At 46.8% G+C, this 27,724-nt stretch overlaps 1 protein-coding gene across 2 annotated transcripts in view; it reads right to left on the bottom strand.

Annotated features, from left to right (window-relative positions):
* MYO5B (myosin VB) overlaps positions 1-27,724 on the bottom strand; it is a 384,462-nt gene that overhangs the window by 72,355 nt on the left and 284,383 nt on the right. For both annotated transcript variants that reach the window (XM_079943248.1, XM_079943249.1), the window contains exons 15-17: positions 18,087-18,227; positions 17,374-17,471; positions 10,835-10,921 (exon numbers count right to left, since the gene is read on the bottom strand). In XM_079943248.1, the coding sequence (XP_079799374.1) occupies positions 10,835-10,921; positions 17,374-17,471; positions 18,087-18,227 (326 nt within the window). The remainder of the gene's footprint in view (positions 1-10,834; positions 10,922-17,373; positions 17,472-18,086; positions 18,228-27,724) is intronic.

Raw genomic sequence — 27,724 nt, 5'->3', positions numbered from 1 at the left:
ATGCATACAAAACTATGTGCATGAATATTCAGAGCAGTATTATTCATACTCGTTAAGAAGTGGAAATAATCCAAATGTCCATACAAAAACAAGACCCATATATATGCTGGCTACAAGAGACCCACTTCAGACCTAGGGACACATTCAGACTGAAAGTGAGGGGATGGAAAAAGATATTCCATGTAAATGGAAATCAAAAGAAAGCTGGAGTAGCAATTCTCATATCAGACAAAACAGACTTTAAAACAAAGACTATTACTAGAGACAAAGAGGGACACTACATAATGATCAAGGGATCGATCAAAGAAGAAGATATAACAATTGTAAATACTTATGCACCCAACAAAGAAGCAGCTCAATACATAAGGCAAATACTAACAGCCATAAAAGGGGAAGTCGACAGTAACACAATCACAGTAGGGTACTTTAACACGCCACTTTCGCCAATGGACAGATCATCCAAAATGAAAATAAATAAAAAACACAAGCTTTAAATGATACATTAAACAAGATGGACTTAATTGATATTTATAGGAATTCCATCCAAAAGCAACAGAATACACATTCTTCTCAAGTGCTCATGGAACATTCTCCAGGATAGATCATATCTTGGGTCACAAATCAAGCCTTGGTAAATTTAGGAAAATTGAAATTGTATCAAGTATCTTTTCTGACCACAACGCTATGAGACTAGATATCAATTACAGGAAAAACTCTGTAAGAAATACAAACACAAGGAGGCTAAACAACACACTACTTAATAACTAAGAGATCACCGAAGAAATCAAAAAGGAAATCAGAAATACCTAGAAACAAATGACAATGAACACACAACAACCCAAAAGCTATGGGATGCAGCAAAAGCAGTTCTAAGAGGGAAGTTTATAGCTATACAAGCCTACCTTAAGAAATAAGAAATACCTCAAATAAACAACCTAAACTTACACCTAAAACAATCAGAGAAAGAAGAACAAACCCCCCCCCCCAAAGTTAGCAGAAGGAAAGAAATCATAAAGATCAGACAGAAATAAATGAAAAAGAAATGAAGGAAACGATAGCAAAGATCAATAAAACTAAAAGCTGGTTCTTTGAGAAGATAAACAAAATTGATAAAACATTAGCCAGACTCATCAAGAAAAAAAGGGAGAAGACTCAAATCAACAGAATTAGAAATGAAAAAGGAGAAGTAACAACTGACACTGCAGAAATACAAAGGATCATGAGAGATTACTACAAGCAACTACCTGCCAATAAAATGGACAACCTGGAAGAAATGGACAAATTCTTAGAAATGCACAACCTTCTGAGAATGAACCAGGAAGAAATAGAAAATATAAACAGACAATAACAAGCACTGAAATTGAAACTGTGATTAAAAATCTTCCAACAAACAAAAGCCCAGGACCAGATGGCTTCACAGGGGAATTCTATCAAACATTTAGAGAAGAGCTAACACCTATCCTTCTCAAACTCTTCCAAAATATATCAGAGGGAGGAACTCTCCCAAACTCATTCTACGAGGCCACCATCACTCTGATACCAAAACCAGACAAAGATGTCACAAAGAAAGAAAACTACAGACCAATATCACTGATGAACATAGATGCAAAACTCCTCAACAAAGTACTAGCAAACAGAATCCAACAGCACATTAAAAGGATCATACACCATGATCAAGTAGGGTTTATCCCAGGAATGCAAGGATTCTTCAATATATGCAAATCAATAAACGTGATACATCATTTACACAAATTGAAGGAGAAAAACCATATGATCATCTCAATCGATGCAGAGTAAGCTTTTGACAAAATTCAACAACTATTTATGATAAAAACCCTCCAGAAAGCAGGCATAGAGGGAACTTTCCCCAATATAATAAAGGCCATATATGAAAAACACACAGCCAACATCGTCCTCAATGGTGAAAAACTGAAACCATTCCCACTAAGATCAGGAACAAGACAAGGTTGCCCACTCTCACCACTATTATTCAACATAGTTTTAGCCACAGCAATCAGAGAAGAAAAAGAAATAAAAGGAATCCAAATAGGAAAAGAAGAAGTAAAGCTGTCACTGTTTGCAGATGACATGATACTATATATAGAGAATCCTAAAGATGCTACCAGAAAACTACTAGAGCTAATCAATGAATTTGGTAAAGTAGCAGGATACAAAATTAATGCACAGAAATCTCTTGCATTCCTATACATGATGAAAAATCTGAAAGTGAAATTAAGAAAGCACTCTCATTTACCATTGCAACAAAAAGAATGAAATATATAGGAATAAACCTACCTAAGGAGACAAAAGACCTGTATGCAGAAAACTATAAGACACTGATGCAAGAAATTAAAGATGATACAAATAGATGGAGAGATATACCATGTTCTTGGATTGGAAGAATCAACACTGTGGAAATGACTCTTCTACCCAAAGCAATCTACAGATTCAATGCAATCCCTATCAAACTACCACTGGCATTTTTCACAGAACTAGAACGAAAAATTTCAGAATTTGTATGGAAACACAAAAGACCCCGAATAGCCAAAGCGGTCTTGAGAAAGAAAAACGGAGCTGGAGGAATCAGGCTCCCGGACTTCAGACTATACTATAAAGCTACAGTAATCAAGACGGTATGGTACTGGAACAAAAACAGAAATATAGATCAATGGAACAGGACAGAAAGCCCAGAGATAAACCCACACACATATGGTCACCTTCTCTTTGATAAAGGAGGCAAGAATATACAGTGGAGAAAAGACAGACTCTTCAATACGTGGTGCTGGGAAAACTGGACAGCAACATGTAGAAGAATGAAATTAGAATACTCCCTAACATCATACACAAAAATAAACTCGAAATGGATTAAAGACCTAAATGTAAGGCCAGACACCATCAAACTCTTAGAAGAAAACATAAGAAGAACACTCTATGACATAAATCACAGCAAGATCCTTTTTGACCCACCTCCTAGAGAAATGGAAATAAAAACAAAAATAAACAAATGGGACCTAATGAAACTTCAAAGCTTTTGCACAGCAAAGGAAACCATAAACAAGACCAAAAGACAACCCTCACAATGGAAGAAAATATTTGCAAATGAAGCAACTGACAAAGGATTAATCTCCAAAACATAAAAGCAGCTCATGCAGCTCAATATCAAAAAAACAAACAACCCAATCGAAAAGTGGGCAGAAGACCTAAACAGACATTTCTCCAAAGAAGATATACAGATTGCCAACAAACACATGAAAGAATGCTCAACGTCACTAATCATTAGAGAAATGCAAATCAAAACCACAATGAGGTATCACCTCACACCAGTCAGAATGGCCATCATCAAAAAATCTAGAAACAATAAATGCTGGAGAGGATGTGGAGAAAAGGGAACCCTCTTGCACTGTTTGTGGGAATGTAAATGGATACAGCCACTATGGAGAACAGTATGGAGGTTCCTTAAAGAACTAAAAATAGAACTACCATATGACCCAGCAATCCAACTACTGGGCATATACCCTGAGAAAACCATAATTCAAAAAGTCATGTACCAAAATGTTCATTGCAGCTCTATTTACAATAGCCAGGACATGGAAGCAACCTAAGTGTCCATCAACAGACGAATGGATAAAGAAGATGTGGCACATATATACAATGGAATATTACTCAGCCATAAAAAGGAACAAAATTGAGTTATTTGTAGTGAGGTGGATGGACCTAGAGACTGTCATACAGAGTGAAGTAAGTCAGAAAGAGAAAAAAAAGAAAATGGTCAGAAGAACCTAGGGGCAAGACGGGAATAAAGACACAGACCTACTAGAGCATGGACTTGAGGATACGGGGAGGGGGAAGGGTAAGCTGGGACAAAGTTAGAGAGTGGCATGGACATATGTACACTACCAAACGTAAAACAGATAGCTAGTGGGAAGCAGCTGCATAGCACAGGGAGATCAGCTCAGTGCTTTGTGACCACCTAGAGGGGTGGGATAGGGATGGTGGGAGGGAGGGAGATGCAAGAGGGAAGAGATATGGGGACATATGTATAACTGATTCACTTTGTTATAAAGCAGAAACTGACATACCATTGTAAAGCAATTATACTCTAACAAAGATGTTAAAAAATTAAAAAAAAAATCCAAATGCCCATCAACTGATGAATGGGTAAAATAATACGTGGTGTATTCTTACAATAAAATAGTGTTAAGCATTATAAAGGAATAACGTTCTGATGCATGCTACAAGATGGATGAACCTTGAAAATATTATCCTAAGTGTAAGAAACCTGACATAAAAGGCCACATGTTGATCACATGTGTGATTCCATTTAGATGAAATATCCGGAATAGGCCAATTTATAGGAAGATGATACTCATGCATGGGTTCCCAGTGCAAAGGTGACAGGGTGCTCACCCTGCCACGGATACCCCGTATTTGCCTCTCCCTTTATCCCCCACGTACGTCCTGGGCCTCTCAGTGGAACACAGGCTGAGACCCCAAGGTGGCCCTGGGTCTGAAGGTCGCTAAGCCCTACTGCAGGGGAAGGGAGACACAAGCCTTCCCCAGTGGCTCCATGCTGGAGCCGAGATGCCAGGTGAGGACAGAGGCAAATCTAGGCGTCCCGCACTGCCCTCAGACAGTCAAGTGGCTGCGGTTTACCAGGGGCCAACACTTCCCTCTGGGCGACAGCTGCAGGGCAGGATGCATCTAAAAATCACCTGGGAAATCTTGTCGAAGGCAGACTCTGAGTCTGAGGCGGCTCCTGGCTTCTGGGAACGCTTCCACGTGACTGTGATGTGCAGCCGTGGTCAAGAACCCTGTGTCAGACCCTGGTGCCCGGAAATGAGCACAGCGCTCAGGGGGAGAAAGGGCCAGAACTAAGGGCAGGAAGAGCTGAGATAAAAAATTATTTTGCTGCAAAATAAGTTCCAAATTCTTCTTTCTTGGTTGGATTTTTAAAAGCAAGGCGAGTAGCTATGTGTCCCTTTGTTTAATCATGATTAAATAGGAAGGTGAACCAAGCAATTTCTCAAGCCTCCATCCAGTTCTCCAATCCTATGCTACTTAGTCCCTATGGGGCAGGGGGTGAAGCTGGGGAAGGAGTGGAAGTCTTTTCGGAAAGCACCAATGAGTTTTTCTGACGTGACTGTGAGGTAGAGTGAAGAGTTACGGTGAGTTTTTTTCCTAGGATATAAATACTGCATATTCAAGCAGCTCCCCTCTCTCCTCGCCCCCACCACACGCTTGTTTTGCTTAAGTGGAATTTGCTTCACAATTCCTCCAGGACACAAAGCTGCTCTGAAGCCCCCCGAGGAGGGAGACAGGTGACTGCAGAGGCGTAAGACACCTCCTGGGGGGCGGGGCTGGGAGTCAGGTGCTGGGGGACGAGCTTGTCTTCCTGGACAGCGCATTTATCACGGTGCTTTATGGACGTGATCATGGATATTTATCTTAGCCACTGTCGCATTTCAACTTGAGTGATACATGTTCATTTTAAATCAGACTCACAGAGGGCCATAGTTCTTAGGGAGGATAAAAACAGACAGGTATACTGAAGCCTGAGACCAGGGTGAGGGAGCGCCGGAGGCCGCGGCTGGCCAGCGACTCTGCATTCATCCTCTCTGGCTTGGTGGACTGTGTGGCCACTGGCATCTATTAATTTCGGAACAGGGCTAAGAGCTCCACACCCAGGGCATCGGTAGGCTGGATGCAGGGACCCGGCCTGAGATCCCAGCTGAAAAGGGCTGCTTTTGGCTCGGGCTCCTTGGGGAAGAGCCCCCTGGACATTTCATCACAAGTCCCTGCCACCCTGGACCATGCGTTCCCTTTCCCTTTGCCATGTTCTTCCCTGTAAAGTGATACCTGCCCTGTGGCCACAGAAGGAGAAATGTAGGCAAATGTTATGAGTTGTAATCCGCGTAATCAAAGAAGCCATTCAAGTTTCCTTTGGAGACAGCTGTGCGGAGCTATGGCTGCCTGACGAGCTCACGCACGTGGCATCACCTGGCTGCACCGCGTCTCGGCAGCCACGGGAGCTGAAGTCTTTTCGTGATGACCCTCTGGTCCCACGAAGGTCTCCTCGAGTCAGGTCAACAAAACGACTGCTCACCTCTACACTGAGGGAGCACACGTGACACCTGTGTGTTTCCTTCAGTGGCAAACACCTTGACAGGCACACAGTATCCGTTAAACCTCACTCACTTCACCCCCAGACACAGCAGACACACACCAGGCTTCTGGATGAAGCAGTTAGGTAGCATTTTGTTTTTAACCAGCGAGGTCACTCCACGTGGCTACCAAGGCTGGCAGCTACCGAAAGTCAGGCCACGTGCAGAGCCAGAGACGCCGGGTGTGGCGGTTTGCCCCGCAGCCCTTCCCTCTCACCACTCACCTTCCAAAGAAATGCCACCCGAGGTGCTGTGACTTGGCGGTGGGAGAAGTTAGGATCCAGCTGAAATAATATGGAGGATTCAACTCCGTCTCAACACTAACAAAGGTGGCACAACACTATGGTGCCTCTTTCCAAAAGTTAGTATTTCAAATGGCAGTTTGGGGAGGAAATCCTCTCTTTGACCCTCCAGCAAAATCTGCTACGATAGCAAACAGGAGGAGGATATGGAACGCAGTGTTCTGGATCTAATCCCAAACATTTAAATCACAGCATTAAGTAACATCTTCTGTGATACCAGAAAATACCAGGCTTTCTTTCCTTCTCCACAATACCTTTCCATCATCCAACTGTGTTTTGCAATTACAAAAGCAAAAGGTACAGATGCCCTTGTAATTATCTGCTGGGAATAAGTCTGAAACAATTAGGGAGGAAGGGAAAGACACCCATCAGCTGCCCCGTAAGAGGCCAGCAAGTCTGTGGGCGTCTCCACTTCACTGGCAACTCTGTCTGCAGCCAGGTGGAATGAACAGCAGAAGTGGTTCTCCACATGAATCGAAAGACTCGGAGGGAATGCATTCTCTTGGCTGCCAAGGAAGGGGCTGTCTGGATGAGGCGAAAAGCACCCCTGGCACGCTAAGACTGGAGGACTGAGCAGGGGGAACGGGCACTGAGCTGATCTCCCCCATCACTGGACAGGAAGAGCAACCTACCACCCCTTCCAGACCTGGACCACACGCCGCGCCCTGACTGGCCGTAACCTCCCGCTGCCTCCGCATCAATCCGAATACTCCTCACCCTTCAAGGTCCAGCTCACGTCTTACCTCCTCCATGAAGACATGTTTCCTCCTAAACTTGCACCTACAACAGTCAGTTGTTCTCTAACTGCTTTAGGCGTGTAGCACTCACTCCTCCTAGACTGTGAGCTCCTGGTGGGCAGAGGCCATGCCTTACATCCCGAATCCCCTCAGAGCAATCGGCATGGAGCTAGATGCTCGATACGGGATGAGACATGCTGTGGAAGGACAGATTAACAGGAGAAAGGGATACCATGAAGGCAAGAAAACCTTCTCATGCTACAAAAACTCATGGGAGACCACAGGAGTAAAACGCTCTCCCCTTCCTCTTCCACCTCCAAAACGGATGGTTTTGTACTGTGTCAGCAAAACCAGTGGGTGGCACACGCTGTCACTCCGATTGCTTTCACAGTGAGGCTGCGAGGAAGCTCCACGGGTGGATCAGAGGTGACAGAGGTGAGCAGGGGCCTCTGCCTGAAGCATGATCTACGGTTAAGCGTGTCAGACTCAAAGACTTCTAGCCTTTCCTTGACGTTCTCCAAGAAAAGAGGGTCATGCCCTCTGCAAGCCATTTGTCCTACTATTAAGCAATTCATTCTGTTAGAAAGTTCTTGGCGAAACAGGGGGCTCCTTGTATACTGAGACGGGTCCCCAAGCTTCCATCTACCTTAGACTATCTCATATTCAGAGGGTCCCAATGTTCACGCCTCCCATTGGACAGGCCCAGCATTAGCACCCATTATATGTTACACAAAAAGATGAGCGCCTGGGTTTCTCTGCTTACCTCCAGACCTCTGCACTGTACAGCACAGGTATGCTTGTGAGGACCTGTGATCCCTAAGTTTCCTGCACAGGGACCCTCCACAGTTTAACATGGGACATCTCAGCTCTACTCTGTTTTGACGTACTTTAGACAATTCTTAGACTGACCTTTTCAATTGCTTGGAGAGTTCTGAAAACTCCAGAATGCTCTTTTGAGGCGACCAGGTACATCAGGATTTCACAAAAACAAAGCTAGAAATGTCTGATATAGACATGTCCTACCCTGATAATTACCCCAGAAGGATGCAGCTTCTCGCTCATATCTGGATGAGGAATAAATATGTTATTAAATGCTTATGTGCCTGTGCTGAGGACTTCAGATGCATTACCTCATTTATCACAACAGTCTATGAAATAAGTATGATCATTCTACTAAATAATGAGGGAACCCAGGCTCAGAGAGATTAATTTACTCGCCTGTGGTCACCCAGCCTAGGAGTCTGGGAGCTGACACTGAAATCTAGGCCTGACTCTGAAGCCCAAGGCCCAACCACCAGGTTCTGATGGCTCCAGTCCAGGCCGCGCTTCTGCAGTCTGGTCTTTTATTTACAAGCTGGAGAGGGCAGGGAGCAGCTCCACACCAGGCCTCCAGCCTGGGCCCAGCCCACAGGACCCCACCTGTCCCCTCACTCCTCCGAGACACCTGTTTGGAAGAAGAGTGAAGAAACGCTTCACTGACGTAAGCAGTTAAGATGTTTGCCAACCACCACCCGGCAGAGCAGGGCAGGGTGATTCTAGTCCAGCCCGAGCACAGCCAGCTGGTGACCCTGGGCAGCTCACTTCCTTCTTGGGGCCTCCCTGGTGAAGGTGCATGTTAAATCAGGAAGCACCCACACCTACACGTACAGCTAAAGTGAGCTCAGGCCACAACACACTTTCTGCCGCAAACTGCCACCTTCTATTTTCCATCTGAAGTTATTTCGTTAAACAAACAAGATGTTGGCCACAGCCCATTAAATTGCTTTCCTGACCCCCTAGTGGGTTGCGATGCAGTTTTGAGAGACACTGGACTCAAGATGGGGGATTAAAGAAACCTTTCCGGGAGCCCAGCAGATAGAAGAACCAGGAGCCGGAGTGGGGCCCGGCTGCCAGTAGAACACGGTTTGAAAACCAGTGGCTCGACAGCTCCCTAGCGTCCTTGTCAAGTTCTTAAGTGGAACAAACTATGCCTGGTCTGAACCCTGTGCTTGGACCGTCACTGAAAGGCCATCCAATCAGCCAGGCTACAATACTTGAACTCAAGATTGAACCACTGTGCCTGCAGCCTGAGCCCCTTCCGCTCAATCAAAAGGCTGATGTGGACGCTGCAGGGCAGGAAGAAGGAGCACAGAGCCTTCACCTAAGAAGGGCAAGCGCGGCCCACCTCGTTAATCGTGGAGTTGTTAGCCAGTTGTGTTCAGACCCCAAGGTCCAAAAATGAGATGGAGCCCCAGGACACTCCTTGTCTGTTCTAAGAAGAGAGATGTGGTTGAAAGACAGTAAGAGCAGCCTTCTACCTCCAGCTGGAGCAGATCATTCTGAGCAATGCTTGAACCTGCTGGGTTTTGAGAAGCTGCATGGGTGCTGCAGATTAGTGACAGTTCTTTGCACCTTCCAGGTCAAATGCAAATTCCTAATTCCATCAGCAACTTCCTTCCCAGGTGCAACATCTGGGAGCCGTTGATGGTTAAGTTGTTTCTGGGTAACTGACCACTGCATATGGATGTCTCCTCAGCTGCAGTGGGAAAGTGCCAGGTGGAGATGGCAGGAGGGGGGCTGGGCTGCCTCTCCTCCTCCCCATTTCTGGCTCCTTCCTCCTTCTGACACTTAGAGGACCTTCTTCAGACAGGTGGGTCCCTGTGGGAAATACCACAGGCTCTGGGTTGCTACAGTGCCCTGTTCAGCTCCAGTTCCTGGCAGAAGATGTTTGGCTTACGTGATTTCACGGGGGCTAGTTGGGCGCTATCTGCACCCTGCCCCTATTTCAGGCCAGTGTCCAGCAGAGGGGATCCACGGTCTTGGCACAGCTTAACAGACACTGGGGTGGCTCAGCGGCCTATCCACAATGCAAATCAGATCGTGATAGCGGTCTTTTAGCTCAAAGAAATGACATTTTCCATCATATATCTGATTCTATATTAAAAGGTAAAGGGGCCCATTGACAGATGAATAGATAAACAAAATGTGGTCTCTACATATAAGGGAATATTATTCAGCCTTAGAAAAGGAAGTTCTGACACATGCTACAACACGGATGAATTTTAAAGACATTATGAGAAGTGAAATAGGCCACGCACTAAAAGACGAGTACTGCATGATTCCACTTACACGAATCATCAGTGTAGAGTCATCAAAATCACAGAGACAGAAAGTAGCACGCTGGCTGCCAGTGGAGGCAATGTGAGTAGTGCTTAATGGGCACAGTCTCCGTTTTGCAAGATGAAGGAGTTCTGTGGATGAACAGCGGTGATGCTTGTACAAGTATGAATGGACTTGGTACCACTGAACTGTACACTTAAAAATGATCAAGATGGTAAATGTTAGTGTATTTTGCCACAATAAAGAACAAACAAGCAAAAGGTAAAGAGGACAAGGTAGGACTTGGGCACAGGAGAAATCCCCTTGGCAACTCCAGCCAGCCCGACACCCAGACCAATGCCAAGTTGAAATCTGAAAAGCTGTCCAGGAGGATGTTACCATTGACACCCATATTTCTCAGCCCAAACTGAAATTCTTTTGTCTGTCAGCGCCCTGCTTGAGCCCTCAGTGTTGGGGAACATTTCTGGAGGCTCTGTCTTGGGGGACAGCACATAAGAGGGTTCCCTGGGGAGCCAGGCTCCAGGGGCCGCGGTACCTGGACGGGTAGCCAGCTGCGCTGATCCGAATGGTCTCCAACACCCCGCACGCTCGGAGCTGCTGCACTGCTCTCTTCGGGTCAAAGCTGAAAAACACAAGACAAGCAGTGAGTGCCACACGGCAAAGGAGTGGAACAGGGGAGGGGGAGAGCCCACCCCCTCCTGCACAGGCACCCTGGAGCTCAAGGTCAGGGGCCAAGCACAGACTAAAGAACAGTGACTGGCAGCACACGAGCCATCTCAGCATCTTCAGCTCTGTGCACATTCTTATTCGCACCTGGGATACTCCTCTTCTCTGCCCGCCGCATTCTGTCCACCCACCAAGGCTCATTCCTGCTTCCTCTGCAGAGCCTTCCCGCATTATTTCCATACACAGGGGCATCTGTCTTAATTCAACGGCCAAATCATATACACTCGGCACCACAAGCATTATTTGGCTCCAGAGTTAAAAGGGGGAGTGTCTCAGGCCACGCAGACCTGGGTTTCAATCATGACGTGATCACTTATAGCTGCATGTGTGATTTGGGGCAAGTCACATAAACTTGCACGGCAGTATCTTCATCTGTCAAGTGGGGATCATAGAAGTATCCCTTTTAGAGGGTTAGTGTGAAGACGAAATGTCATGGCCCATGAGAGCAGTGAGAACAGCGCCTGGCAGAACATAAGGGCACACGTATTGTTAGCTACTATCATGACAGCTGCCCAGTTAAGAATCACATAGATGAAGAACTTTATCTTCCTGTCTTTAGAGATATGAGCCATGACTTCAACAACTCACCCACCCTAAAATGCTACATCTAGCACTGAACACCCAGTTTTTATTCTGGGTATATGTGTATGTGTATGTCTGGGTATACGTGTATGTCCTACACATATACTGAGTGGGACACTGGAATAAAAAGTCAGACGTGGTCTGGATTTTCTAAGAGCATCCGCACTTGAAGAGGAGAGAAGTGTACAGAAGAAGTAAACCACACGGCAGTATGTGATAAAGGTGGTAAACATGCTGAAAGAAACTGGAGGGAAAGATGTTGAGGTTGGCTGGGGTAATCAGGGAGTCTTCACGGAGAAAGAATTAAGCTGAACTAGAACTAATCATTTATATTTGGGGTGAGGAATAAGTGTTTCCATTTCTTTCTGGCTGTTCTGAAGCCTGGCTACAAGCCGAGGGCCTCTTGCTCCTCGCACTCTGGCAGGAGGGAGGGCAGGGGTGAGGTCCTCCAGACTCAGTCCGGGATCCTGCGGATTGTACTGGCTTCAGCGCACGCCTGGCCGGGCAGTCGGGCAGCCTACTTGCCCTGTTGGGTAAATGCAGATGGCAGCTTCTTTACTCCTAGGACCCGGGAGGGTTCAGCAGGCAACCTCTCACCACATTTGTCTGCCACGCTCCCGGAGGGCCCCAGATGCTCTTCTCCCAGCAGCTGGACCCACTCAGGATTCTGGAATTCTGCAGGAAGGACCTGGCCTGGGGTCGACTGCCCTCGATTCACATCTCTCCATGGGACACACCCTCTCTGTCCTCCCATCTCTACGACCTGCTCGGCCCCTGGTCACGTTGCTCTCTTATGCTGAGTTGCATGTGGGCCAGGGGCCCAGGAGTCCACTAAGGCAGATGGTGCCCTGCAGTGGCCTGGGCTCAGCGGGCACTTGGTGGTGGGGAAACAGCAGGCATTTTCCAAGTGACTGAAGATCGCGAGCTGACCTTCCCCGGGCACTCTCTTGGTTCCAATGCGCAGGGCTCGGCGTCCCAGGAGACGCCCTCGTCCTCCTCCAGGCCTGGGCTCACTCTGACTTCCTCCCGCCTCCCCCTGCCTGCCCCAGTCCTCCCTTCTTTGGACACCCGGCTCGTCCATACAGTCTTCCTGATGACTCCAGCCCCAGGGTGCACATGGCACTTTGAGCGTGTAAGGCACAACTAAGCGCTGAACTCTGCAGAGTCCTGAACACCAACAGTTACTTCAGAGGAGTTAATTTCATCTTTTTAGGCAGAGAAGAAGCTCCTTAGGACGAAAGGGAACACTCGTGCCGAGACTAGACCGTAGGCTGAACCTCTTACTATGCCACCTACTTTGTAATTTTGCTGAGGCCGCCCCAGGATTCGGCTCAGTTCTGGGATCCGAGGAGGACCTTCATACGGGTGGTGGTGGTCAGTTTCATAAGAAGCTGTACGTCCGAGGGACATAAAGGCTGCCTGTGACCTCGAGAGATCCAAGGCGGCCTTTGGGAGGCAGGCTCTGCCGTTTATAGGTTCTGCTCCTCTCGCCTCTCAAGTGGTCACCTGGGCCCTGAGTCAGGAATGCAACGTGGACGTGCTTGTCCTTGGGAAAGGTTTTCTGCTCACAGCAGCCTCTCCCTCGAGGCACCCTGCAGCCGGGATCTCAACTGGCCATCGGCTTCTTCCCTTTGCTTGGCACAACTACGGGGTCAAGTTCAACCTGCTGCACATGGTGGGGATGGGCAGCATGCTTGGCGAGCATCTGTGACCTCTAGTCCTTTGTGAGCTGTGGGTCTAGCTGGGGTCCCTACTTCCTCCAGGACCTCCTGCTGCTTCCTGGCTGGAAAAATGAGCTAACTGTCACTGAGAGGCCCTTCCCTCCTTCAAAGGACTATTACTCTTCCCCAGCACCCCCATCTCCTCCTGCTCTGGACCCCGGTATCATGTCTGTGAAAACTGGGCATGCCAGCTCTGGGCCAGGTCCTGTCTGATGGCTGGGGAGCGGCTTGGGAATGTGACCCCCGCTCCCATGCAGTGCTGTGGAAGCTCTTTGGGGGAAACGTCTTCTCTTGGGGCCCACACCCCGAGTTGGTCCCATGGAAGGCATGCGGCAAATAATTTTTGAACTCAGTTTTAACATTCTTCCCTGCTTCTTGATGACCTCAGCGAAATCCCGTCCTTCTTCACACATCCTCTTCCCCGTGGTGGGGGAAACGAGCAAGGCTGAAGGGGAACTTGGACTGGCCTTAGCTCTGCCACCAGCAGCTAATGTCACCTTGGGCAAAACACTCTCTCTGGACCTCGTCTTCCTCACTCATTCAATGAGAGCTGAGAATATCTGCCCAGCTCTAATCTACTGGTTTGTTGTAATGATCGAGTGACGTAAAAGAGAGGAAGCTGTTAGCAAAAACCCGAGAAGACAGTATACCAAGAAGATACTGCCATGACCCTCCCCTGTCCTCACCCCCCAGGGGACACGTAAAGCCTGCCAGCCTTCTGTACCTTAATCTATCTCCCTGATAGTAAAGAAAACTCACTGTTAAACTCTCTCAGTCTGCCTCCCTGCATTAGTTACCAGTAACTGGGAGTGAAGACCAGCCCTTCCACCTATTAAATTTGGGAGGGCCACAGTGCAGACAAGCAACACCTAAGTCTGGACTGAAAAATTACCAAAGATATGTAAGGGTCCAACTGCTGAAATGCAGGGTTATACTCTCCTCTCTCAATAAACTGTGCAGGTTCAGCAGAGCCGGAAGCTTGCTGGACGCAGAGTGAGACCTCCTCCCGTGGCGCCGCCTGGTTGATTTCCGCACAGGCTGCCTGGGGCTCTGCAGTGCTGTGCACGCAACACGCAGGACTCCGAGGTGCTCAGGACCGCCCGCTTCTAAGATCAGCGGACTGGCCTTCAGGAAACCTGGCCAGTTCCTCCGACGAGCCACCCCAGATGATCACACACACCCTAGGCCACCTCCTTCCTGGACACTTCATGCCCTCTCGCCTCTATGCTGCTGTGGCTTCTACAGACCCACTGACAGTCACTCCTTCCATGTGGTCAACAGTTATTTGTGGCTGGCAACTCCTTAAGGATGAAGGCTACGTCTTATTCACTGTCATTCCACCTGTCCTAGCCCAGTGCTCAGGACGGATGGTTTCTGAATACAGGAAGAGGTAGAGAGAAAGACTTTTATAAAAGAGAGGCAACAAAGCATTCAGTACAGGACAGCGGCTCTCCACTGGGGGAATTCTGCCTCCAAGGAACATGTGGCGATGCTTTAAAACGTTTTTAGTTGTCACAATAGTAGGGCTGTTCCCATCTAGTGGGCAGAGGCCAGGGAAGCTGCTAAGCTTCTTCCAGCGCACAGGACACCCCACAGCAAAGAATTCCCTGGGCCAAAATGCCAAGAGTGCTGAGATTGAGAAAGCCTAGTTTTAGGGGATGGGAGGAGAGATATAGCACTTTCCTTCCAGAATATCAACAACATCATATATATATATATATATATATATATATATATATATATATATATATATATATATATTTTTTTTTTTTTTTTTTTGGCAGTACGTGGGCCTCTCACTGTTGTGGCCTTTCCCGTTGCGGAGCACAGGCTCCGGACGCGCAGGCTCAGCGGCCATGGCTCACGGGCCCAGCCACTCTGCGGCATGTGAGATCTTCCCGGACCCGGGCACGAACCCGTGTCCCCTGCATCGGCAGGCGGACCCTCAACCACTGCGCCACCAGGGAAGCCCAACGTCATATATTTTAATGGCATACATTTTTATGCGTGTCACAAATAATCCCCATTACCTCCTTGAATTCTTCCATCAGGATAATTATTTCTTTAACCACAATGAACAGATAAGGAAATGAGACTAAGAGGGTAAAGGACTAGTTCGGGATTCGCCAAATAACTGGTAGCAGAGAATCCAGGCTTTCTGACTTGGTTCTGTATTTCCCCCCATTTTCTTTATTGGGAGGAAGATTTTGGTCCCGAAGGAAAAGGAGGGCCTTAGAAAAATGGGATATTAGGACTAGAAAGTCCCTTTGAAAGTCCCTAGTGTCTTCTCTCACTTGGGAGGGGAGACCCAGCATGAGAACTCGGCACATGGTGGGCGTCCGGTCTGACGAATGAACTGCCCAAGGTCGCGCTGGCTGGGGGGCAGAGCTGGTGCCAGCCCTGGACTCTCCTCTCCCGGGCCCAGCACTCCGCTCCTGCCCTTCACACATAATCTAAGTCTTCCGCACATGCTGTGTTTCTAACAGGCTCTTTTCTTCTGGAGGCAGCTGGTAAACAGATGCCACACGGCGGGGGGAATTCCTAAGCGTGTCTCGGAAACTTGGAGGAAGGGAGAAGAATGAACCGTCAGCACGCTTCAAAGAAGGCTGATTTGACGCTGTCTTCCTAACCTTTCTCAGCACAAGGTTCCTGTGAGTGGAATTCAAGCTTTATTAACTGATACAAATTGCAGAAGGCAGTTCAGATATTCATTCTGAGAGTCAGAGTTGCCAAAATAAATTATTTCACAGAAAGAAATTACGCCAGGACCAAAAAGGAAATCAGAAAGATGGGAGGAAAGTGCTTGAAAAATGTAAAAACATCCCTTCTCCGGCCAGAGGGAATAGCACATGTGGAGGCTCAGGGTAACAGAAGAAGAGGCTGCAGAGGTGAGTGAGAGACCGTTCTAAAGGCGTGGGCAGTATTCCAGGCAAGAGATGAAGAGAGTCTGAAACAAGGCCGAAGTGGAAGGGAGAGACGAGGGAGACCAGTGCGAGAAATTTTCAAGTGACTCCGTGGGACTTTGACAATGACTGGATCCTGGGGAGTAAGGGAGAGGGAAGAATCAAGGGTCATGCTGTCCAGTATGGTAGCCACTAGCCACTTGTAAGTAACTAAAATGAAATTAAGAATTCACTTTCTCAGTCACACCAGCCACATTGCAAGAACTCAATGGTCACATGTGACTAGCGGCTACCATCTTGGTCAAGGCAGATTATAGAAGAGTTCCATCATCACAGAAAGTTCTACTGGACAGCACCGGTCCAGAGAGACCTCAGGTTTCTGGTTTGGAAGAACGAAGTTTGGCGGGTGGATGAGATGTCAGGAAATCATTATGCCATTTCCTACAACAGAGACCAAGTAAACAGGAAACATTCAAGGGGGAAAGGACGAGTTTGGTGTCAGACACGCTGAATGTGAGGGGGCCAGTGAAGCTGCAGCAGGCCTGCAGAAAGGCTGGCTGGAACCTGGCACAACCCAGAAATGACAAAGGTACTGAAGAGTCACTGCTGCCCAGATTTGGGTGAAGTCAACCATGGGAGTGGTGTCAGAAATGGAAGAAAATTTTTAAGGTAGGAGTAGTGGCAGCATTTGGGTTAGAGTGAGGGGAAGGTGAGCAAGTGTGGGTAACTCCGGAAGCCCAGCAGGAGAGGGGATGTGAGAAATGGGACCATCTGCATCGACACACTGCTTGAGGTTATGCTTCCTCCATCAAGAAGCCTTCCCTGACCACTCCGCACATGCTCCGGTCTCTGAACTGAGCAGTCACTGTGAGACGCACTATGTCTACATTTAACGGCACACTTCTAAGTGGTTCTCGGATTCGTGGGCACATTTGACACCACTGTAAGCAACGGGGGATCGGGGAACTGGATCTTCTCATCCCCCTGAATCCTCCGGACAGCAGACAGGTGTAACCTGTATTCGGCATATAAACCATTGGGGAGTGCAGGATCAGCTACTCATCCTGCTGAAGACTGCAGACCTCTGAGAGGCTGTGCCTGCCCCTGAACTCGTAAGGCCACACGAAGAGGCCGGCACTCACCGGAAGGGGAGCTTCTCGTCGTTGGGCTTGATGCAGCGGACGTAGTGCGGCGTTGTGGTGTTCAGGGTCTCCATGAGCAGGTGCAGGGAGGTGCGGAACTGGGGAGACAAAGATCAGTGACTGGTGATTTATTTGTCTTCAGCTTTGTGGCGGAATAAGGAACAAAAAGGAGCACACACAGACTGGTGGTAGTATCTGTCAATACTCTTATTGTTCAGATCATTCCTGCTTAACCCAGGACAGGGGGACACCCAGGGACCTGGTGTCAGACTCCAGCTCTGACAGCTGCCTGGCTGCATGACCAAAACCAAGGCCCTCCCACATCCCCGGCACCAGGGCTCCTCAAAGCAACGTGGGGAGAGACCACCCGGATGCGTCTCATTCAGTGCCCCGATCAGATGAGATAAGGTGAGCAAGTGCTAAGAGCGTGAGAGGGACCATTGCTGTGAATGGAGGCCCGTGAGTCCTAAACGTGAGGCCCTGGAGCCCTGACACGTGATGCCCGGGCATCCCGGGAATTACTGCCTTACAGGAAATGCTCAGAGCCGGGAATCCATCGAAGTATTAAGGTCAGTGGCTGCCAGGGGCTCAGCAGGCACTCTCTTCTCTTGGGAGACACACTGGACATAAAATCCCACAGCAAACCCACAGCAGGAGCTGTTTCTCTACACATGCCAGGGCCCACAGCTCCCGCCATGAGGCCTGGGGCTGACCTGGTGGCCCACGGTTTTCTTGTGCTCCTTGTTGGAGGCTTTCAGGGGGGGTCTGGCAGAGCGAACGCTGATCTTTGAAGACGTGGCGGCAGCAGGAGCAGAGTCTTTGCCATCGTGGAACAAGTCAGCCACCAGGGGGAGCTAGAAACAAACACAGAGAACGAGTTCTTGGACTTTATGCTGCTTACACTCTTTCCAAGTAGCTTTCCAATACACGCCTGAGAGAACTGGAAACACACGTCCACATTATTCCTAATAGCGTTACACATGTACAGCATTATTCCTAATGCCCACAGAGCAGGGACAACCCAAATGCCCATCAACTGATGCACAGATGAGCAGAATATGGTGAATACAGGCGATGCAATATTACTCAACAAAAAACATAAAGGAATGACGTCCTCACACATGCCACAACCTGCGTGAACCCTGCAAACACGCCAAGTGAAAGAAGCCGGACAGAGAGGACCACACAGTGTGTGATTCCATTTACAGGAAATGTCCAGGGGACAGCAAGTCGTATACGGTTTGCCAGGGGCGAGGGGAGGGGCAAAGTGAAATGCCTGCTGATGGGGACAGAGTTTCTTTTTGGAGCGATGAAAATATTCTGGAATTTAGCATGGCGATAGTTGTACAACTTGGTGAATATACTAAAACCACTGAATTACACAATTTAAAAGGGTGAACTTTGGGTACAAGAATTATATCTCAATTTAAAGAAAGGAAAAATGTAATTTTCCCAGACAATCTCACTTAACCTTTACCTACAAAGATGGGCAAAACTTCTTTCCCTTCTGGTGTGGTAGAAGGTAGCTATGTTCTAAGAAAACTGTTTAAATTTTTCCACACTTATTATTACTGGGTCTTGTAAAGTTATTTAACTTCCTTAAGCCTTATTTTCTTCATCAGTAAAATAGGGATAAGAACGTACCCATTATGTGGAGTTGTTATGAGACTAAATAAGAATACCTCTCTGTTAATGCACTGTGTGTACCAGGGTGAAGATCAGACCATGCATGAGGGACAGAGAGTCCCAGCCCTCCCCCGTCCCCTACAAAACTAGTCCTGCCAGCATCCCTTGGGGAAGTGGATGCTGGGGATAGAATCAAGTGTTGTAAGGCCACTACCACATGCCTGCATGTGGGGAGGGAACAAAAGGAGCCCCAGGCCCCACTCTCCAGCCCTGAGCCACTCCCAATCCCAACAGAAGAGAGGCTCAAATGCTTGTGCCTCCGTGTCCAGGCTCCGGTCCGTCACATCCCCTGCACCTTTCTTCCCACAGCCCCCATAACGATGCTGTCTCCCATCTCCTCCCGCCAGTTCTGAATGCCCTGAGTCTGTCTTCCGGGGGCTCTGCAATCGGATCCCACTCACCCCCTCTCAGATAATACCTTTTTTCTTTAAATTAATTTTTATTGGCGTGTAGTTGCTTTACAATGCTGTGTTAGTTCCTGCTGTGCAGCAAAGCGAATCAGTTATACGCACACACGTATCCACTCTTTTTTAGATTTCCTTCCCACTTAGGTCACCGCAGAGCAGTGAGTAGAGTTCCCTGTGCTATACAGTAGGTTCTCATTAGTTACCTATTTTATACATAGTAGTGTATATGCGTCAATCCCAATCTCCCAGTTCATCCCATCCCTGCTGCCCCCCTTGGTAACCGTAAGTTTGTTCTCTATATCTGTGTCTCTATTTCGGCTTTGCAAATAAGTTCATCTCTACCATTTTTCTAGATTCCACATATAAGCGATATTATATGTCGTTTGTTTTCCTCTTTCTGACTTCCTTCACTCTGTATGACAGTCTCTACATGAAGCTGATCACTTTACTGTCACATAAACCAACATGCTTGTTATTCCCACCGTTGCTCACCATTATTCTTATCTGAAACACCCACCCCCTTCTCCTACCTGCTCTCGTCCCAAGAGCCCCATCTCTCAGGGTCCGGCCCTGCCTCCTCCACGACCCTTTCCCAGATCACTTCATCCACTCATTTCTGCCTCTCCCAGGCTCAGCCTGTGTCACCTGGGTACCACCCGAGTCTGTGCCACCTGGGTACCACCCGAGTCTGTGCCGGACCCTGAGCCCTAGGCTTGCTGAACCTACAGCCTCCTAGCCTTCCCCATTGATGGAGGATGAGAGCTGAAGAGAAGACTAAAGGAGAAAATCCACGTGAGTACAGAGAAGAGTGCCCGGCATAGAATAAGCACTCATACATGATCTAGTTTTATTATTTTTATTGGGGATATATATATATATACACATATATATACACATATATATATATATATATATATATATATATATATATATATATATAATCTGTCTACATTGTGAAAGTATAGATGCCTGAGAGAGTTATATTTTTGAGCTGAAGAGGAAACAGAATCATAGAATTTAAATCTGGAAGAACCATAAAGATCAACCCTCAACTTCCTGTGGCAGGTGAGGAAAGAGCAGCTCTGGGAGGAGGGACCTACCAGACCCTGCTTCAACCCCCAGTCGCCCCACAGCAACCACGGCGGGCGGCATCAGCTCGCCCAGGGCTGTTGGTTAATGGATGAGCCAGGGCTGGAAGCACTGACCTGGGCCTCCTCTCTGAAGACCTCTTCCCTGAGATTCAGCACGTCCACATTCCTCCGACTTCCTGCCTACTTTTCCCAATGTGTTCTTTCCCAGCACCTTTCGCTGGTCCATCTTCTGCACTTCTCTCCTTTGAGTTGCTGATCCCCAAAACTGCATCCTCACCACTTAATTTTTCTAACACTCATTCCCTGGACTGTATCCTTCATGCCCATGGCTTCAACTATCACCTTCAAGCCCGTCTCTCCATCTTGATTTTCTTCCACTACCACAGTCCATAGTTCCAACCATCTGCTGAATATCCTGCTTCTCCTCCCTCTGGGTGTTCCACTGGAAACTCCAAATTCAACATGGCCCAAACCACCACCACCTGCTGTCTTCCCAGATTTAGGTTAGAGATCCTGCCATCACCCTACTTCTCATCCCCATCAATCACCAAGTTCTGTCCATGGTTAAGTCTCAGCAGTCCTTTCTCGATCAACCAGAACGTCGCTGCCCTGGTTCAGGTCTACCTGAGCTCTCTCCTGGGTCACGATAGTCACCTACAAAACTCGAGTGCCCTACCTCCAGGCATACGTTCATACAAACACATTCTACCCCACAGCCAGTTTCCTCTAAATCCAAACCATACCCAGTAACCCCCTGTTTACAGACCTGCTGGTCCTCACTGACCATGGCAGAGAGCCACCACCACACATATTAACTGAGAACAGGGGTAGGGGCTGGAGGGGTGGGGGGAGAGGACAGCCCAGGCATGGGGACTCTGTAAACTGGTGCCAGAGAGCCAAGGCACACGTGAGAAAAGGTCAGGTGCCCAGGCAGAGTGGCGCCTAGAAATTTCCATAGGGAAATAATTAATGGGAGGCTGAAGCCAGGTTCACATTCTAAAGACATCAGTGATTCAGTCTGCCAAGTCTAAACAATATATAAACTGATTAAATTATTCTAATTCATATACTTTCAGAAATAGACTTCCAAGATGTTTGAGTCTTGGGTAGAACTTACCAACTGCACGGCTACACTGTTTAAGGGGTCTAATGTACTGAAATCGTTAGCAGTGGCTTTTTCTGTGAAAAATCTGTTCACTTCTAAGGTCAGGAGCATGTATCAGAACAGGAGGAACTTTGAAATCGGATTCAATTATAAGAGTATTTTAAAACGTAAGCCCCTTTCTCTTGCTTCGATCAGAAAAGCTATGCCTTTTTTTTTTAATTTGACATATTAAAGGATTTATAACTTAAGAACAAAAAAGGAAAACTTTTGTTCAAGGCAGATTTTAATCTACACTGGCACTGTGCTATAATTTGGGAACAACCAAGGTTTAGTCTGGAGAATCTGAACTTTATTTTAAAAGTTATGTTTTAGGGTTTCCCTGGTGGCGCAGTGGTTGAGAGTCCACCTGCCGATGCAGGGGACACGGGCTCGTGCCCCGGTCCGGGAGGATCCCACATGCCGTGGAGCAGCTGGGCCCGTGAGCCATGGCCGCTCAGCCTGCGCGTCCGGAGCCTGTGCTCTGCAACGGGAGAGGCCACAACAGTGAGAGGCCCGCGTACCAAAAAAAAAAATAAGAAGTTATGTTTTAATTGTAGGTCCCTGCTATTGAGACCGCATTTGGAAGTGGTAGGGTCCCTGGGATGGAGGAGTAGATGAGTTTGTTGGGACTTTAGGGAGGAGGGGCAGGCTTTACATTCTATACAGAATTTGTATGATAAACTCAGTAAACGTACAGAGACATCTAATTTGACCACAGGACTGAAAGACGGACAGGCACCATGTCCAACCTCAGGCTGCAGGCAGTAGTAAAAGACCAGGACAAGGGGGCTGGGCCAGACACGGACCTCCTTGTCCCAGCAGTGTCCCAGCTGTAAATTAACCCCAAGTCCCAATGAAAAGTAGTTACCAAGTTCCTGTTTGAAAAAGGATTCATGCAAAGGAACACATTTCTGAGTGAGAGGAAAAAAAAATTTTTTTTAATTGACTAACTCCAGTTCTGCTATTAGAGTGACTGGAAAGTCTATTTACCAGATGACCAACCAGTAATAGAAGTACTACAATTCATCTTAGGGCAGCCCTCAGAAACACGATCCACCTGGGCCTTTCTAAAAATTTACTCCCTTCAGTCTTGAAAACACTTAGATAAAACCTTCAAACAAACCAGGTACTTTCCTGATACTACTTGTCACTTATTTCAAAGTGTCCACAGGTACTGGCTTTCGTGTTCTTTGCTATTCAAGTCTACATATAGACTTTAAAAGCCTGAGGCAGATCTATTTGAAAAGGGATTAAAAGAAGTATGAAAACACTTTCTAAAGACCACTTGACAGTTTAAGAAAAATGTCAGTTACAGGTATATACATAGCTGTTACCTTGGAAATCACACCTATTCATTTCCATTTATATGAACATAAAATATCTTTTCTTTAAAACAGACATGTGAAACTAAAATAAGACACACTATAATAACCATTTGATTGGAATCTCTTGTCTAGAATCTTATCTTTAAAAGCTACGGCTGTAAACAAAATAACAAACACATTTTCTTTTCAATCAATTCTTTTACATGGTAAATGCTACCCTCTGGGGGGAAAAATATCAAACTTTTAGGTAAGAAATATTCTGTTTAAAGGGGTTTTGAAGAGGATTTGGAGGAAAAGTCTCAGTACTTCATTTGTTTAAAGAAGGAAAGGGGGACCTTCCTGGACTGCAGAGAATGATTATATTGCTTTACTGACTAAAGTTCTCTCTTACATAGTTACCTATTTATTCTAAATGTTGGTAGAGGCGTTTTAACTACCAGTACAAACTGATTTTAAACAGGAAGCATTCCAAAAACACTTAAAAGCAAATGTTATATAGTATGTTGACTCAAAGGTTATTATATAAAAAATAAATTAAAATTTAAAGCAAATGCGTTTGCTCCAAATGAAATGTGTGTATAACCTGTAAGGAAGCTAGCAGCACGGAAAGCAATGGAACACATGCATTGTCACCCTTGATGAGCTGAAGTTGAGGGAGAACAGAGATGGGGGGAGATGGAGTTTGGGCCTTGTTGGAGCTACTCCATCCTGACTCCTGGACCTCCGGGATTGTCATGGTCCAGGGTAGGCAGCTTTGGGCTAATATGGTCTACTTGGCCTCTGGACCACATTGGTCTCGAGATCCCTTCCGCTAGGATGGCATGGAGAGATGGCATCAGGGCTGCCTGCCTAGGAACACGGCCCAGCGTGGCCCTCACTGCCCAGTACCTGCTGGCATAAACTCTGGACCCACTGCCTATCTGTCTGACTTACACTCAGCACTGCCCCAGAAGAGGAAATCTCCAGAAGAAAAAAATTCTCCTTTCGAGATTATTTTTTCAGATTGATAAAATATTGCTTTTTACAATAAACACTAAGAAGGAAAACCCTCCACCTTTAGCATCTAAAACAAATCAGTCTGTTAACCTGAAATCATGTTTTAAAGAGGCATCTCTGAAGTCTCTATTTATAGCTCTCTGACAGCTGAGAAAGCAATTAGCTATATTATAGCCTCTTAGGCAATGTAACTGGCTTTACTAATTACATTCTCACTAACACCGTTTTATCTCGCTGCTCTTAGTGGGAGCTCTTCAAACATCCTTTTGGCTGATAGGGTATATGGTAGTCTTCCATCCCATACTGCTTAATTTTTCACAGTAATTTGTTAATTTCTTATCAGGAATGCCACACAAAAGAAAAAAGCTAATAGGTCTCCCCCCAGATAAAAATACTTTAAGTAAAACTATGGGTTTACCTACAGGATCTAAGATCTAGCTGTGCTTAGTGAGAAGAAAACCAATAAAAAATTGGGCATTAACTGGATACCATAGGCTTGCATCTTTCCAGGTCTTTATTTTTCTCTCTGCTTTTAAGTGCGCCTTAGAAACATAAACCTTGTGGGACTACTGTGAAAAAAAATTAAAGAAAACGACAGAGGCTCATTTTAAACTATGAGTTTTAAAAATGCCACAATGACAGATGTCGCCAGAGGTGTCCATCTGTCCAAATGATTTAAAGCACATTTCTGATCACTCTGATTCGTAGCTGCAGTCTGTGGAAATCCCATCTGTAGGTTTATAGTGACCTAGTGTCGATCTCTGCTTTCCCTCCTCTGGGATGTCTGAAATGGGTCCAGGGTGGAGAGTTCTCAGCGCTCCCTCCTCCTGCTGGGGTCTGGTGGGCCTAGAAGCCTCTCTCGGTTCATCTCTGAGTACTGCTGGTCACCATCACAGCACCTCTGAGGGTTTGCTGGGATGGGGGTGCAAGGGTCTGACAACAAGGTCATTGGTTCTTTAGAAATGTTAGTTGGTGAAGGGGGAGGCTAGAGTTGTGGCAGGTGGACAGGGAACAGAAAGGAGTTGGTACCATTTAAGAGTAGATCACAGACCTATTTTACACTCCAACTTAGCAATACCTCTAGACTTTTGAAGTGCATATTCTTTGAACTGTCAATTCCATTTCTAAACTTTTACAGACATAACTATACAAGTAAGCAAAGATATATGTAAAGGGCATTCCATGCAGTATTAGTTGAATTAGCAAAATACCAATAGCTGTTTAAAAAAAGAAAAGAAGTGGATATGTACTCATGTGGAAAGATGGTCAAGATACAATGGTAAGTGAAAAATTAGAGAGGACAATATATAATGCAATTCATTTCAATCTTTTTTTTTTTTTTTTTTGGCTGTGTTGGGTCTTAGGTGCTGCGTGCGGGCTTTCTCTAGTTGTGGTGAGCGGGGGCTACACTTCGTTGCAGTGCGCGGGCTTCTCATTGCAGTGGCTTCTTTTTGTTGCGGAGCACGGGCTCTAGGCACATGGGCTTCAGTAGTTGTGGCTCGCGGGCTCTAGAGCGCAGCCTCAGTAGTTGTGGCACATGGGCTTAGTTGCTCCGCGTCACGTGGGATCTTCCCGGACCAGGGATCAAACCCGTGTGCCCTGCATTGGCGGGCGGATCCTTATCCACTGCGCCACCAGGGAAGTCCCCATTTCAATCTTAAAAAGATGTACCAGTATGTTTGTATCATCAGAATGGGAATTCATCAAAAGGGAGGTCAGGAATGGGAGAGAATACTTTCATTTTACATATTTCTATACTATGTGAATTTTTATAAGCCTACATTTCATTTCTAATAAAAACTCAATCTACAATGATACCCCTATTTAGAAAAGAGCTAACATGGCAGGCCTGAGACTGCCATCCTAGAAAGGCCTGCTTACAAGGTTGACCCTTGGCTGGTGTCTGGAAATGTGGATTTCGAGAGGGTTTTCAGCAGTCCCTGATAAGAATGGTTTACTGAGCCTAAACTGTTTATGCAAACAATATGGTTTACGCTGAATGAACCTGCTTTCCTTCTGGGAGTCTGGAATTTCGGTATGTGCTAGGCAAAGGGTGCCCACGTCACTGACTCTCAGTAGGGAACACTAAATGCCCAGGCTCAGGTGAGCTGCTCTGGTAGACAGGTCACAGGCATCATCACAACTCAGTGCTGTGGGAATTAAGTATATTCAGTGCGACTCCAGCGGAAAAGGGCTCTGGAAGCTCGCACCTGGTTTCCCCTGGACTTCACCCCATGCACCTTCTCCCTTTGCTGATTCGCTTTGTACCCTTTTGCTGTAATAAATCATAGCCATGAGGACTACAATATGCTGAGTTCTGTGAGTCTTCCTGGCAAATGGTTCAATTTGGGGGTGACCTTGGGGACTCCCAGCACATTCCTATTACTCTTTTCCATAGAACCTTCTTCTTGACCTTCACAGCATTACCAAAATTTTTGATTAAACTCTGTATCTTTTCACTAGACTGTAAGTTCTAGGAGGTTAACTACATACATTTGTTACTACTACATACCACACAAATATTCAATAAAGTTTGGTAAAAAAAATAAGAAAAAAAATCTCACTGACTAATAACAGATGATCTGCTGGAGAGAGAGTGTGAGAGATTCCCTTCTACATTCTGGGATCCCTAAGAGACACTCAAATTAAGACAAAAATTAATGGCAGAACCAGGCGCTGCATGCCCCTCACTTGTGCTCCCACCTGAAAGGAGAAACTTGTAACAAAAGTTTCTCAGCCCTCTAAGGCCAGTGTCACAGTAACAGGAGGTCACAGGCGTCTAACTTCTAAGACGCACACAGTGAGGACGCGTGCTCCTCAGGGCTCAAACCATCCACTTCTACTCTCTCCCTGTGGCTTTTCTCCCGTTCCCCACCTCCCTTGCAAAGAATGGAAAAAGTCACGTCAACCACCATGGACTAGAGGGCTGGACACCTGGCAAGCCGAGGGGTTAATCTTGCACTGACATGCACATTTACCCAAAGCAAATTTGTCTTAGTGATGGCTAATTCCCTGATGCTCCAGATATCGGGAGACGGCATGGGGCCGGGGTCTGCCCCGGGCCGCCCACGTCGCTGGTACTGACTCAAATCCTCCCTAAAACCCTGGCCTCGGGGCCACGTGATTTACTTGCCTTTAGGTACCTGGGTCCATTTTGCGGGGTGTATTTTCTCCATTCCATCATCTCACCCTAACTGCATTCATCTAAAGCTTACCACAAAGAGAAATTAATCTGCCATTTCTAGTGTTATCAGGCCTCTGCAGTGAGTTCAGTACCATGTGGTCTGGTCGAAAGCCTCCTAAATCCTAGAGAGTCCTTTTCTGGGTTCCCTCTGAAAGGCTGAAGCCAGCAACGGCACCTGCATCGGCGGGGTGGCTTTCTGGAACAGCGGGGCTCACGCTCCCTGCACCCCCACCCCAGCCAAACCTCCTCTCTTTTCAGGTACTGTATGCTTGTTTTTCTGCCCACTCACAGCCCACCAGAATGTAAACACCTAGAGGGTAGAACCTATCTTATTCACCTTTGTACACGGTGCATTTAGGGGCAGTGCCTCACAAGGTATGTGCTTAACAAATATTTGTTTAGGTGAGTCAGTGCCTTGTTTCTTCTACCTGTAGAATGGACACAATATTGGTTATCTTTTTGTCATGCTCGTGAGAAGGAAATAACTGGAATTCTGGAGATAACAGAAAGTAACATTC

The sequence above is a fragment of the Stenella coeruleoalba genome (genome assembly GCF_951394435.1).
Source record: "Stenella coeruleoalba genome assembly, chromosome: 14".
Taxonomy (NCBI): Eukaryota; Metazoa; Chordata; class Mammalia; order Artiodactyla; family Delphinidae; genus Stenella; species Stenella coeruleoalba.
Note: the sequence above shows the minus strand (reverse complement) of the source record. Positions and strands in the feature narration are given on the sequence as shown.